Source organism: Orcinus orca, chromosome 18, assembly GCF_937001465.1.
Source record: "Orcinus orca chromosome 18, mOrcOrc1.1, whole genome shotgun sequence".
Classification (NCBI taxonomy): Eukaryota; Metazoa; Chordata; class Mammalia; order Artiodactyla; family Delphinidae; genus Orcinus; species Orcinus orca.
The window spans coordinates 78297230-78312472 of NC_064576.1; the positions used below are offsets into that span (position 1 = coordinate 78297230).

At 38.6% G+C, this 15243-nt stretch overlaps 1 protein-coding gene across 6 annotated transcripts in view; it reads right to left on the reverse strand.

Annotated features, from left to right (window-relative positions):
- RNF17 (ring finger protein 17) overlaps positions 1-15243 on the reverse strand; it is a 111893-nt gene that overhangs the window by 4030 nt on the left and 92620 nt on the right. For 5 of the 6 annotated variants that reach the window (XM_049701234.1, XM_033409409.2, XM_049701236.1 and 2 more), the window contains 7 exons: positions 10630-10749; positions 9570-9650; positions 7132-7257; positions 5920-5976; positions 4003-4119; positions 2672-2840; positions 421-556 (listed from right to left, as the gene is read on the reverse strand). In XM_049701234.1, coding sequence (XP_049557191.1) covers positions 421-556; positions 2672-2840; positions 4003-4119; positions 5920-5976; positions 7132-7257; positions 9570-9650; positions 10630-10749 — 806 coding nt within the window. The remainder of the gene's footprint in view (positions 1-420; positions 557-2671; positions 2841-4002; positions 4120-5919; positions 5977-7131; positions 7258-9569; positions 9651-10629; positions 10750-15243) is intronic. The other variant, XM_049701235.1, reaches the window with a different exon arrangement.

Here is a 15243-nt window from a genome sequence, read left to right on the forward strand (position 1 = left end):
ATTCATACAGGGAGTAGAAGAGGGGTTACCGAGAGCTGAAGGAAACGAAATGGAATGTTACTGAGGGGTACAGTTTCTATTTGGGGTTATGAAAAAGTCCTGAAAATGGACAGTAGCAATGGTCACACAACACTGAATACTTAATGCCAGTTAATTGTATACTTAAAAATGGCTAAAGTAAATTTTTTCTCTAAGAATTTTTTAAAATTTATTTTTTAACATGGTAAATTTTATGTTATGTATATTTTACCACAATAAAAAATAACTTTTAGGTAGAAAATACTCCCAATATATAAGCAGCTTTAAAATAGATTTTTTCTTTTAAAAAAAGAGGCAAAATCTTTTCAATTATTAAAAAAAAAAAAGAATAGAAAACTAAGAATCCTAATTCAACTAAGTTTACATTTTTGTTTTTTTAACCTGTTTATTGTCAGCTTTTCAGTTGATCCATAATCAACAAATTGTACCAGGACAGCCAGAGGATTAAATTCTTTAATGGAAACAATCTTTGCTCTGTACCATACGCCATCATCATATTCTGCAAGGCAAGGCATTTCTGAAAAGACAAAAAGGGGAAAATCACATTGCCTTTTTTTTTTTTTTTGGTGGTACGCGGGCCTCTCACTGTTGTGGCCTCTCCCGTTGCGGAGCACAGGCTCCGGACGCACAGGCTCAGTGGCCATGGCTCACAGGCCTAGCCGCTCCGCGGCATGTGGGATCTTCCCGGACCGGGGCACGAACCCGTGTCCCCTGCATCGGCAGGCGGACTCTCAACCACTGCGCCACCAGGGAAGCCCCACATTGCCTTTTATTTTCTTAAAAACGTTTTTTAAAAAAAATACAGCAAAGTACAAAGAAAATATAATCACCAATTACCCATTATTCAGAATTAAACACTCAACAGTTAGCCACATGTTGGCTTATGCTCTTTTTTCTGTTTATACTTTATAAACCTTGTTTTTCTTAATTCCTAAGTTAGGAAAAGGCTGGAAGGAAGACACCTCTCCATTCTCAGAGTCCTAGTTCTTCCACCACCCAAGGCTTAAACCATCCTTCCATTGTTCCCACTTCTTATATGCCCCCGATTTTTTTTCCTTTGGGCAGTTGTCTTCTGCAAATGATAGTAAAATGGTTTCTGTTATTCCTACTTTTAATTTCCTTCTCCTCCAATCCAATTCCATTGCTCTGTAGTTTAATTCAATGGCATCTTAACTGTCTGCAGTACCAAGTCCTTAGACTGCAATTTACAGGGTTCTTCACAATATACTCCCAACCCACTTCAACCACATATCCTCAATGTGTTACCTAAATAGATTCCTTATTCAACTCCTTCAATATAGATTCCGTACATATTTAATAAGCACTTGTCTATGAATCAATTTGTACATATGCATACTTAATTGAAGAACCACCACAGAAAAAATGCACACATGGGCTTCCCTGGTGGCGCAGTGGTTGAGAGTCCGCCTGCCGATGCAGGGGAAACGAGTTCGTTCCCCGGTCCGGGAAGATCCCACGTGCCGCGGAGCGGCTGGGCCCATGAGCCATGGCCGCTGAGCCTGCGTGGCCGGAGCCTGTGCTCCGCAATGGGAGAGGCCACAACGGTGAGAGGCCCACACACCGAAAAAAGAAAAAAAAAAAAAAAATGCACACATGTATGTATAGCTCCGTGAATTACCACATTACTCATGGACTGTTGGTGCAGCCTCCCTTGAGAGAAGAGCACAGTGAGGAAGGAATTGTTTCTTCCAGATTATAAATTAATTTACAAAAAAAAAGTGACAGTGAGTTTATTTTTTCACTCATTGAGCAAATACTAAAGAGCACCTATTTGTGCCAGGTGCCCTCCTTAAGTGCTGATGTGCCCTCCTTAAGTGCTGTGGCACAGAGTCCCTGCTGTGGTGCTGCCTTAAAGGCCGGGAGGAGGGGAGGAGGGGAGGAGGGGGTGGGGTGGGATGCATCAGGGAAGAGCTGCCATTCGGGGATAGCTGAGCAGAGACCCTGCTACACATCCCAGAACTTTCCAGGCAGAGGGAACAGCAAGTGGTGTTTATCAGCCAAACATGGGTCACAAGTGATTAAAATCTCATTAAGTAAAATCAGACAGGACGTCAGACTGATGTTTTCCTTTGCTAAATTATCCTCTGATATGAACAAAATACCAAGGATGAATACATCCCTATACATCACATACTGATAAAATGTGTAGACACCACTCCTTGTATTCAGGAACCGTCATCACCAGTAACTAGATGCATTTTCCTCATAGGAGAATGCCATATATTTAATAAAGATAGGGAAATAGAAAGGGAAAAAAGCAGGGTTTCACCCATGCTGGCAGGACTCAACAAGATCTGAGTTCTGCTTACCCACACCACAATTAGCAGCTTAGGTGGCTTGTAATTAAAATAAGTGCCGTTCAGGTCCAAGTAACAACTCACAATCTGAGCTACTGGCGAAACTGCAAGCTCAGAAAAGCCATCTTCATGCAGTCAATGTTACAGTTCGACCTGAGCTTTGAAAAACAAAAGCGCCCCAAGGCAAGAGACCATGCATATCAAGTGAGGGTGATAAAAATACCAGTTAACCTTAGAAACAACCCAGTCTCGTCAGCACTGAAACAAAACAGTGGCTTCATTAGGAATCCCATTTTACTCTGAAAGTTTAGTACCTGTTCTGAAGTCCGTCAGAGGAGGGAATGTCTCCACATCCACATTGAACCGCCCTAGCGCTTCCTCAAGGCTCTCAGGCTCAGGTTCCCAGCTGACTCCACTGTCAACTGTGTCATCATGCTGCTTAACCAGATTACAGTTTTCTACAGAGTCAAGGCAAATATACACCTAAGTGGGGAGAAGGGAAGGGAAAAAGTTCAAATTCTGTAATTTTTAGTATTCATGATGTGGACAGAACGACTGCGCAGCCAGTCCCCAGCAACGGCCTCACAGTCCTCACAGAGTCAAGTCCCCACAGCAAACCAGACTTGCTCTTTGTGACTGTAAAGCACGACAGCAGCGGCGGTATGTGACCACCGAGCCCAGGTTGTCAAAGGCGTGGTCTCTGCCTTGGTGGCGCTCAGCCCACCAGGGGAGCGTGCAGACCCGCGCCAGCAGGCCCAGGAGAGGCCCGCGGGGCCGGGGCCCAGCACTCAGGCTCTGGAAGTGGATCCTGCACACCCCCCAACACACAACCCGACTGCAACCCGAGATCCTGGATTCCCGACTTTCACGTGTGTTTTATGCTGCTCAATTTGGGGTAATTTATGTGGCGACTAATAACTAATTAAAAATCATAAAAACCAACAATAGTTTGCACTACTATGTTCTCTGATGAAATTATGGAGCAAATTCTTCTTGTCTGTGAAAAGAATGGTTTACTGTGTAAAAATGGCTGAGGGACTGCCTGGCCACTTAATTTGTCATTTCTTTCTCTCTTGTTAGCCAAGCATATATAATTGAATTTTCTTTAGTGTACTTACTCATTCAGTCAATATTTACTGAGTGCCTGCTATATCAGGCAGTATTCTAGGTTCTAGGGATACACCTCTGACCAAAACAGACAAAAATCCCTGCCTTCATGGAATTACATTCTAGTGGGAAGAAGCAGACAAAGAAAATAAGGAAGTGGCACAGTGTGTTGTTACAAGGTGATAAGTGGTATGGAAAACAGCGAATAAAGAGCACCTAAGTTCAATGTAGGAAGAGGACAGGGGAACGAGATGTTTAATAAGATTTCACAGGCGGAAATAAGTTCCAACTTAACAATCTAAATATTTGATTGAAAAAGCTACACAATACTTGGAAAACCCAACAGTGATTAAGGAACACTTGCCTCATTAAGTACAAACAAGTGTCTGAAGAGGACATTATAGGGCAGGCAACCTAGCGGCCACCAGCTGTCAGCTATGAAAATCAGGAAGATGGAAATGTGGAGAATCAACCCTAGAGTTAAAGACCGAGACTGCCTGTCATGTTTTTAACCACCAGCATTACTGGAATCACATACTTCGCTGGGTGAGACAACGTGCTTAACTTGAACAGCGTAGAGCTCTCCAGGGGGAGGAAGAGGTGAAGACAAATATGGCGGTAAAACAGGAGTCTCTGTTTCAGGCAAGAGCAATTCCTAAAACACCAAAAATAAATTCCAATTTCAGAGTGACTATTACAGAAACCCACCACGTTATTAAAGCTTATTACAGTGTCAATTTACTTTCATTTAGCAAAAATCTAGCTGAGACACTGAAAATCACAAAATAATTTTGTTGTAGTGGGACCAAAATGTGATAAATAATCAAAAGATCTTTAGCAATCTTTTGTCCCCTGCCCCAAAAAAAGATTTTGTGTAAAAAAAAACCCCACAGGAATATTTACTTATATATAATATTTACATATAACACATAAAACTCTAGAAGAATGATTAACAAATTGCGGCTGCTTAGTGCGATGGACTGGGGTGTTCAAGATGTAGAATTGGGGCAACTTCTTTCTTTTCACATTTCTGTGATATTTCATTTATTTTTAGAGTATTTTATAATAAAAACTAATATATGAAATGACAAAGGAAGATTTAAGTTAAAAATCATGAAAAAAGTGTGCTCTCTCTTAAGCTCTATAAAAGCATGAGGAGTAATTAAAAGTTATATGATTCCAAAGAGGATCAAGGCAGTTAGCAGTTGTTAAAAGAAATATACATATAAAAATATAGGGGATTTTTCTTTTAGTAAGTTAAAAAAAACTTGAATATGGTGATTAATATGGTGATAAATACTAAAACAATCATATTCAAATTTGTAGACTCACTTATTACTATTTAACATTTCCAAACTGGTGGCAAAACAAAACATTTGAACCACTTAGATTTCAGCAAGAAGTGACTACCTACTGTTGAATTTTACTGATTTGTTACAAAACACTTTACAACAAGCATGTCATTTTTATAATTATAGGAATTAAATTCTACTTAAAATTTTAAATGATAAAATTTTACTTATGAAAACACTTCTTACACCAAAAAGCAAAAGTGACAAAAGAAAAAATAAGATAAAAAGGATAAACTAGACTCCATCAAAATTTCAAACTCTGGTGTTTCAAAGGATACCATCAAGAAAGTGAAAAGACAACCCACAGAATGGGAGAAAATATTTGCAAATCATATCTGATAAGGGACTTGTATCTTCACACCTATCCTAAGATGGCTAGGAAAAAAGTCAGATAAGTCTTGGTGAGGATATGGAAAAAGTGGAACCCTTGTACAATCCTAGTACCAAAGTAAAATGATGCCGCTGGTTTGGAAAACAGTTTCACAGTTCCTTAAAATGGTAAACATAGTCACCATATGACTTAGTAATGCCACTCCTAGGTCCATACTCAAGAGAACTGAAAACAGACATCCACTTAAAAATTTGTACACAAACGTTCATAGTTGCTTTAATTCACTATCTGTAAAGGTAAAAACAATGCAAGTATCCATCAACAGATGAATGGATAAACAAAATGTGGTGTATCTGTATAATGGAATATTATTCAGCAATAAAAAGGACACATACTACAACATTATTCAACCCTGCAAACATTATGCTGAATGAAAGAAGCCAGTAACAAAGGGCTGTGATTCCCTTTATATGAAAGGTCCAGAATAGACAAACCCACAGAAAGTTTCCAGGAAACTGGGGGAGGGGAAATGGAAAGTGACCGCTGCTGGTATGGAGCTTCTTTCTGAGACGGAATGTTGTGGAATCAGATCGTTGTGATGATTGCACAACTCTATGAATATATTAAAAACCACTGACCTGTACACTTTAAACAGTTGAACTTTATGGTATGTAAATTAATAAAGCTGTTATGCTTACCTACCTGATCTTGTATCAGATTATTTGTACTGATGAAGTGTCCAAATTTTCAAAATATTTGGATTGAAACTTACCTCAAACCTTATTTCCCATCTCTCTTCCTCACACTTTGTATTGTAATCTGTTGGTTTCTGAAATAATATAGTATTATTAATGAATAAAACTATCTTTAACTATGTAATATTGTTTTAAGGCACTTTCATATTTCATCCCACAAAAACTGCGTGCATGACCTTGTTGGCATTCATTTCAGCTTAACTATGGGAAAATTTAGTGTTCTGAGTGATCTTAATATTGCAACAAGAATCCTCAAAATTATGCTAAAAGCATGTCAACTGTCATTAGTTTATAGTAAGAGTGGGAGCTCTTACCTTTCCTTTTAAATGTTCACACTGAAGAGTACACCTGGCAGAGAGACTAAGTAATCTTTATAAAACCTGTTTAACAGATGAAACACCCTTTACACAAACACGTGGGGGCACGCGTGCGCGCGCGCGTGCGCGCGCACACACACACACCCCTCTATGCTCAAAAGAAACAACTGGCTGTGAGCATTGCATGTACAAAGTTATGTCATAGTTTCCTATTTGAGAGAAGAAAGTAGTTTCCTATATTGAACTGAACATCCACTGTTTGGTTGTGTACTATCACTAAAATGAATTTCAGAAACCTAACAAGTGAACTGCAAGTCTAAAAATATCTTGCTATATAAAATGTTCACATTCTTATTTATGACTACCCTGTTTCTGTAAAGTATTTGTGGCAGCCTGCAATGTGAAATCGTATCTGTAACAGACTAATTATGTTTTTTAAAATATTAAAAACAGAAGCACCAGGCAACTGGGAACGGGCTATTTACTGAAGCTAAGCTTAAAATCTGGCTCTGAGTTCCCTGTAAGAAAGCAAACTGGGGGAAATGTTACAATACTGAATATAAGGCAAAACCATTTTATCTTGGGAGAGAGTCATTTCTGGCAGTGAATTCCATTATGATTTTGTAATTTACATCTATATTCAAACAACGTTAGAGAACATATGAGCTTCTCATTAGGTTTGAAGATATAGAAAACTAAGTGACTCTTAATGCAACTGAAGTCTTTTTTAGGACTTTATAAAGCATGATATAGGGTATTGCTTTCTCAAAGAATTTACAAATCCTCTAGACCCTCTTAACATATCAGGCATGTAGAACTATATGGAAGGCTTGAGGCAAAAGACAAAATATGACATTTTAACCAGTTTCTTTTTCTATAGTTTAGAATTTTATAGAAAAATAGTTCACTTACTTCCTTCAGTATTTCCTCAGAATGTTCAAAAGTACACCACTTATGGTGTGCCATAAAATAAGAAAGTGACATTCCATCAAAATAGAGATGAATAGATAATTTCTCCCATGGATTTTCTGGTAATTCCTATTTAAGTTCAATAAAGGAGATTATTACTATAAAAATAAAGTCTGCTTGAAGATTAAAATTTTACAGTCAGCAAAAATGAAATTAGATTTCTGACAATCAGTATTACTAGTTTGACTAGTGACTCGTTTTGTAAAATTTTCTTCCTGGTATTTTGGCAGATAACAAGGCAATAATGCTACTACTACTCTGGTTTTTATAAAATATATTTACATGTCCATAAGGTAGAGTTTTCTAGTTATGTAAAGAAAACAATTTGCTATACATCATCTTTAGATAATACTAATAATTTATACTAAGTAGAAGGAGAAAGAAAAAGTTATGCTCAGGGGTAAAGAAATGAAGTTTAGTTAAAAATCCAAAAATGGCAGGAATCAGAAGAAATTAACAACAGTCTAGGAGTCATATAGTGGCTTTCAAACCCGTGGGTCCATTTTCAAACATTAGGTACCAAAATGCACATGACTGATAAGCTGATCGTTCCTCGCTGTTTCCACTCGGTACCACCTTAGTCCTAACTCAGAGTTAAGTGTAATCGCCTTCCAGCTGATCTCCTGCTTCTACCTTTTTCTACCGTCCAGTTTTCACCAGTGCAAAGTGAAAACAGTAGATTGTGAGGTCAGATCACATCCACCTCCGCGCAGCGACAACTGCACCTCTCACAGGTGGCCTCCCACCTCCGTCCGTCCGTCTGCTCCTTGGACACTCCAGGCGTCTCCTGCCCTGCGGCTCTCTGCACTGATCTGGTAACGGCGTGGTGTGTCCTCTCACCACTCGGAAGTCTCAATCAAATTTTATTTTTTAAGGGATGTCTTCTCTGACCACTGTATTTAAAATGTTATCTCCTCCCCCACCCACCTCTCCTTATCAGCCTTTCCGAATTCATTTTTCTAGCCAGCACTACTATTTAACATATCATATATATATATATATTTTTTTCATTTTACTTCCCATCACTAAAATGGAAGCTCAACGGAGGCAGGAGCTTCTATTCGGCTCTTGCTGCGCCTGCAGGCCCAGGACAGAGCCCAGCAGGTAGGAGGCACCGGGTCCGTGCCATGAGCACGTAAGGTAGGAGGAACACTTCTGGGGAAGGTCCGCTACGGCAGCAGGGCTGCAAGGGCAGGCACAGGCATGGTTTCTGAGAAATCCAGTACCTTGGTATACGCCACACAGTTTTCCTAGGCTAGTAAGCTAAGCAGTAAAGAAAGCCACCTGGATAACCTGAACAGTTCCCATCTCTGCAGGACTTCCGTGACTGTCCACAGAGGCCGTGAATAACCAGAGGCGGAGAGGCTTCTCCACTTTCTTATTTAAGTGCGTCTGTGGCTCTTTTTAGGTCTTTATTAGCCTGCCATCACACCTTTCATACAGAAACACTTCCTTAAAGTTTTTCTATCTTTCTGCCTGAACCCTCCAACACAGCTCCAGGAGAATCTTCTCACTGCCTCACTGCTCAAGAACCCCCAGCGGGGCCTCCTGCCTGACGTCTACTTCTCTTAAACCCTATTCGCACTGCTGCTCCTCCCAAAACTTCTACTGTTCTAGCAGATGCATTTCCCATTTCTGTCTCCGCACCTACCTGGTCAGGAGCACTTCATCAACTCCCATTTCTACATTCCTATTACACTCACTCTTTTTACCAGCTGCCTGGCTCTCAGCAAGTTGTGGTGTAAAGTCTTTAGGGTTTTGTCTTGTGTCTCACTGTTTCACTAACTAGACAGGGCCCTTGAGGACGGGAATTACCTGCACCTAACACAGTGCTACACACACAGCACCATCCTGAAAACTACCATGTGTTTATAAACATCTCTACTTCCTTAGTACTCTCCTTGTGTCAAAATAAGTTGTTAATAAGGAATCTTCCAAGTTACTTGCTTATGGAAGTTCTCAGGAACTTGCTCAAAATTAGGTTTATTTAAAATGAGCCTAGGAACCAAAGTGGTAACTTCTTTTATGTTAACGAGTAACTGATAATCACATAGGAACATAGTTCTTCATAAAAAAATCCCTCAAATTATATTACCTGTTAACACTTTATGGCTAATTAACTAAATCAATGATATATGCTTTATTTTTAATTTTTTTTTGAAGTTGGTTGTTTTAAGATTTTTTGATGTGAACCATTTTTAAAGTCTTTATTGAATTTGTTACAATATTGCTTCTGTTTTTTGGTCCCTTGGCCGAGAGGCATGTGGGATCCTAGCTCCCCGACCAGGGATCAAACCCACAGCCCCTGCATCGGAAGGCAAAGTCTCAACGACTGGACTCCCAGGGAAGTCCCAATGACATATGCTTTAAATACAAATTACCATAATGTGAACTTCCACCTCTCTCTTTGAAAGCAGTTCCTGAAGGAGTTCTACTGCATCTGGTTGCCAGACATTCCCGACCTATTTGGGATTAATAAACTCAGATTCTTTCACAAAATAAAAGCAGGAAGTAAATGAAGATACACAAAAGTAGCCATAAACAGATAACACTAGAGAGAAGGACAAAATATATAGGCAGTTTTCAGAGAATATCATGGGTATATGATAAAAATGATCTTAAGAAACTAATAATTTGTCTCAGCTTCTCCCCATGTTACTCTCTTAAAGCATTTTATGCTTTAAAAAGATAAACCTGCACTAAAAACAAAGCATCATAAAACTTTTAAAAGAGGCCAATATGCCAAAGCAGTGCTTGTATACTGACTACAATGTGTATTTATTAAGGAGCAGTGACTATTACGTCTTATGTGTTAAGAGGTTCACTTGGCCAGGAAATCGGAGCCTCCTGCCAAAAGCCCATGAGGAGGCCCAGCTTCCTGCCAGCGCCCTGTACGTGAGCATCTGGAAGCAGGTTCTTCAGCCCAGTCAGTCCTTTGGGTTATTGCATTTCTGGTGCACATCTTGGCTGCAGAGTCATCAGGGACCCTGAGCCAAAACACCCAGCTAAGCTGTTCCCAATGCCTGAGCCACAGAAACTGTATGAAATTTTTAAAAAGCTTATTGTCGATTTAGACCACTAAATTTTAAGCTTAATTTGTTATATAGCAAGAGATAATTAATATACCATTCCCTTCTCTGATCCAGCTTCAAATTTCTTGAACTTTTATTTGAACCGTAACTAAAAATTAACAATTCCAAACAAAATTCCCATCTATGAAGACATTATCTCTCTTAATTTATTCAGATATTTTTATATCCTTCAGGATAATTCTGTCATTTTCTTCCTAAAGGCCCTTTAGCTATCTTTGTAAGCTTATTTCTAAATATTATTTTTGTTGCACTGAAAGGGATTTCATCTTACATTCTAATTTCTAGAAAACTATTGTTAATAAAGACAGTATTTTAAAATTAATCATCCTATAAATCCCTGTTTACTCACAGGTATGGTATTATAGAGCTGACAAGGAATACAAAGTTGGGGTGTATCAGGATATAGCAAAATAGGGTAAAGATGACACTGTGGAATCTTCTCAGTGAATCCGTGATCTAAATATTGTACCTGAAACAGGACAAAGTTCATAATTAAAACATACTACTAAAAACTAGGGGACAGAAAGGACTCCCTGGTATTAAAGAGAATAAAAAAGAAAAGACATTCTAGAAGGAGATATAAATCTGGATTTAAAAAATCTCTAGAAAAAAAGTAACACTGTATTTCCTCATCCCATAGTGTATCAAACCTCACTGTCAAAAGGTTTTCTTACAAATGAACAAAAGCTTTTTCTTTTCTTGAGAATAATCAATTTTTTGGAGGATGTTTAAAATTTTTCTTTTGTTTTTCCAAGTATTTTAGAAGTCCTGATTTCCATTTAATAAAAGAACATTTCTCAGTATTCCTCAGTTTCACAGTTTGGGAAACTCTGCATGTAATGTTTCCTTCCTGGAGAATCACACTGCATAATAAAGGTTCTGAGAAGTCCTATGAGAAAGAAACTTGTTTTTAAGTCATCCAATGTTCCTCAAATTTTGTAAAATAACTTTCTAAAGACTTCATTTTTTAAAGAACTTTGGGTTCACAGCAAAATTTAGAGAAAGGTACAGAGATTTCCCTCACACCCCAGCCTCCCTCACTGTAACATCCTGCACCACAGTGGTAATTTGTTATAATCATGAACCTACATGGATACGTCAAAATCAAGGTCCATATAGATTACGTTAGGGTTCACTTGGTGATGTACACCCTGTGGGACTGACAAATGTATAAAGGTGCTCTGTGAAAACAAAGGGTGTTTTCATTGCCCTAAAAATCCTCTGTCCTCCCTCCCCGCAACCCCTGGCAAACATCTTTTTACTATCTCCATATTTTGCATTTTCTAGAAGGTCATATAGTTGGAGTCATACAGTATATGTAGCCTTTTCAGACTTGCTTTCACTTAGTGATATACATTTAAGGTTCGTCCATGGCTTTTCATGGCTTGATAGCTCATTTCTTTTTAGCACTGAATAATACTGCATTGTATGAATGCACTACAAGCTTATTTATCCGTTCACCTACTGAGGGACATCTTGGGTGCCTCCAAGTTTGGCAATTATGAATAAAGCTCTTATAAACAGGTTTTTGTGTGGACATGTTTTCAACTCCTTTGGGTAAATACTGTAAAAATTTAATAAACAGAAACCTCACTTAAACAGAGTTGGGAGATCAGAAAGGGGGAGCTCCATGTCCTTTGATGATAGCAGAGCCCAACAGGAGGAATACAGACTCTTCTTCTTTCCTGGGAAGGACTCAGCCAATGAAAAGCCACGGACTCTTTGTTTACTAGAGCCATACCCACTTCCTTTTTTTCTCTATAAACGTGTTCTCCTTTCCTTGCTTTGCAGGAACTTGCACGTTCCTGCAGACCCTGAATTGTAATTCTCTGCTGATCCTGAATAAACCCAACTTTGCTGGAGAAGTATCTGGCAGTCTGTTTATTTCAGGTCAACAATACCAAGGAGTGCGACTGCTGGATCATATGTTAAGAGTAGATTTAGTTGTTGAGAAACCACCAAACTGTCTGCCAAAGTGGATGTACCACTGTGCACTCCCACCAGCAGTGGAGGGTTTCAGTTGCTCCATATCCTCACCAGCATTTGGTGTCGTCAGTGTTCCAAATTTTGGCCATTCTAGTATATGTGTAGTGCTATCTTGTATTAACTTGCATTTCCCTGGTGACATATGATGTGGAACTTCTTTTCATATCCTTATTTGCCATCTGTATGTCTCCTTTGGTGAGGTATCTGTTAAGGTCTGTGGTCCATTTTTTAAATTGGCTTGTTTTCTTACTGTTAAATTTTAAGAGTTCTTTGTATATTTTGGATAACAGTCCTTTATCAGATGTGTATTTTGCAAGTATTTTCTCCCAGTGTTTAGCTTGTTTTCTCATTATCCTGACATTGTCTTTTGCAGAGGAGAAGTTTTTAATTTTAATGAAGTCCAGCTTGTACCTTATTTCTTTCATGGGTCATGTCTTTGGTGCTGTATCTAAAAAGTCATTGCCATATTAAAGGTCATCTACGTTTCTATGTTGTCTTTCTAGGAGTCTTACAGTTTTATGTTTTACATTTAGGTCTGTAGTCCATTTCGAGATGATTTTTATGGAAGGTGTGAAATCTGTGTCTAGATTTTTTTGCATGTGGATGTTCCATCGTTCCAGCACCATTTGCTGAGGAGACTATCTTTGCTCAGTTGCATTGCCACTGCTCCTTTGTCAAAGATCATTGACTATATTTATGTGGGTTTATTTCTGTGTTCTCTAGTCTGTTCCATTGATCTATTTGTATTTTGCTTTGCCAATACCACACTGTCTCGGTTAACTTTATACTAAGTCTTGAAGCCTAGCGTTGTCAGTCCTTTAACTTTGTTCTTCTCCTTCAATATTGTGTTGTCTATCCTGACTCTTTTGTCTCTCCATATAAACTTAAGAATAAAGTTTGCTGATATCCACAAAATAACTTGCTGGAATTTTGACTAGGATTGCACTGAATCCATAAATACAGTTGAAAAGACCTGACATCTTGACATTGAGTCTTCCTATCCAAGAACAGAGTGTTGCTCCATTAATTTTGTTCATCAGAGTTCTGCAGTTTTCCTCTTATATATCTTTGTATATATTTTGTTAGATTTACACCTAAGTATTTTGTTTTGGGGGTGCTAACGTAAAATGGTATTGTTTTTTATTTCCAATTCCATCTGTTCACTGCTAGTATATGAGAAAGAAATTGAGTTATGTATATTAACCTTATATTCTGCAATCTTCCTGTAATTGCTTACTAGTTCCAAGAGCTTTTTGATGAGTCTCTTGCTTTTTTTTTTTTTGCGGTACGTGGTCTAGTCCATCTAGGTTATCCAATGTGTGGGTATACTTGTTCACAGTATTCCTTTATCTTTCAGTGTTCATTAAATCTGTATTGATATCCCTTTTATTTCTGATATTAGTAATTTGTGTCGTTTTTCTTTTTTTTTTCTTGGCTAGCCAGGCCAGAGGGTTATCGATTTTATCAAACTTTTCAACGAACCAACTTTAAATCTCATTAATTTTTTTCCCTTGAATTCCTGTTTTCAGGGATTCACAGATTTCAGCTCTACCTGGTCAGGAGCTCTTACTATTTCTTTTCTTCTGCTTACTTTGGCTTTTTTTTTCTTTTTCTAATTTTCTAAGGTAGAAACATAGATAGCTGATTTTAGACTTTCCTTCTTTTATTATATGTGTGTGTGTGTGTGTGTGTGCGCGCGTGTGTGCATTCAATGCAATGAATTTTCCCCTCAGAACTGCTTTAGCTGCATCTCATAAATTTTGTAAGTTATTTTCATTTAGTTCAAAATATTTTAATATTTCTCTTGAGATTTCTTCTTTGACCCATGAGTTATTTAGAAGTTTGCTGTTAAATCTCCATGCATTTTGGGATTTTCCAGTTGTCTTTCTCTTACTGATTTCTAGTTTAACTCTATTGTGGTCTGACAGCAAACACTGATTCCTATTCTTTTAAATTTAAGGTGTGTTTTACAGCCCAGAATGTGGTCTATCTTGGTGAATATTCCATGTGAGCTTAACAATGTGTATCTTGCTGTTGTTGGAGGAATAATTCTATAGATGCTAATTATATGCAGTTGATGATGTTGTTGCTGAATTCAGTTATGTCCTTACTGATTTTCTGCCAGTTGGATCTGTCCATTTCTGATTTGGGGGGGGTGTTGGAAGTCTCCAACTATGATAGTGGATACACCTATTTCTCCTTGCAGTTCTACTAGTTTTTGCCTCACGTAGTTTGACTCTCTGTTCTTAGGGCCATGTTAAGAATTTATTAAGACATTCAGAATTTTATGTCTTCTTGGAAAACTGACCCTTTTTCATTATGTAATGCCCTTTTTCCTTGATAACCTTCCTTGCTTTGAATCTGTTCTGAAATCATTATAGCTACTTTTTTTTGTGTGTGTGGTACACGGGCCTCTCACTGTTGTGGCCTCTCCCGTCGTGGAGCACAGGCTCTGGACGCGCAGGCTCAGCAGCCATGGCTCACGGACCCAGCCGCTCCGCGGCATGTGGGATCCTCCCGGACCGGGGCACGAACCCGTGTCCCCTGCATCGGCAGGCGGACTCTCAACCACTGCGCCACCAGGGAAGCCCTATAATCTATTTTGAGTTAATTTGTGTGTACTGTTTAAGACAGTGGTCTAGTTTCATTCTTTTGCATGTGGCTGTCCAGTTTTCCCAACACCATTTATTGAAGAGACTGTCCTATCCCCATTGTATATTCTTGGCTTTGTCATAAATTAATTGTTCACATGTGCGTAGGTTTATTTCTAGGCTGTCTATTCTATTCCACTGATCTATGCATCTTTTTTTTATGCCAATATCATACTGTTTTGTAGTTTTTTCTTGATAGCCAGATATGTACTGTGTAAAAGGAACTGCTATAAATGGGCCTTCAGTAATGTGGTAGGAAGGTGTGGCGGGAGGGGAAATGTTCTATAGTCTTATGATTACGTCTCAGTCTTTCACTGAGACTATGC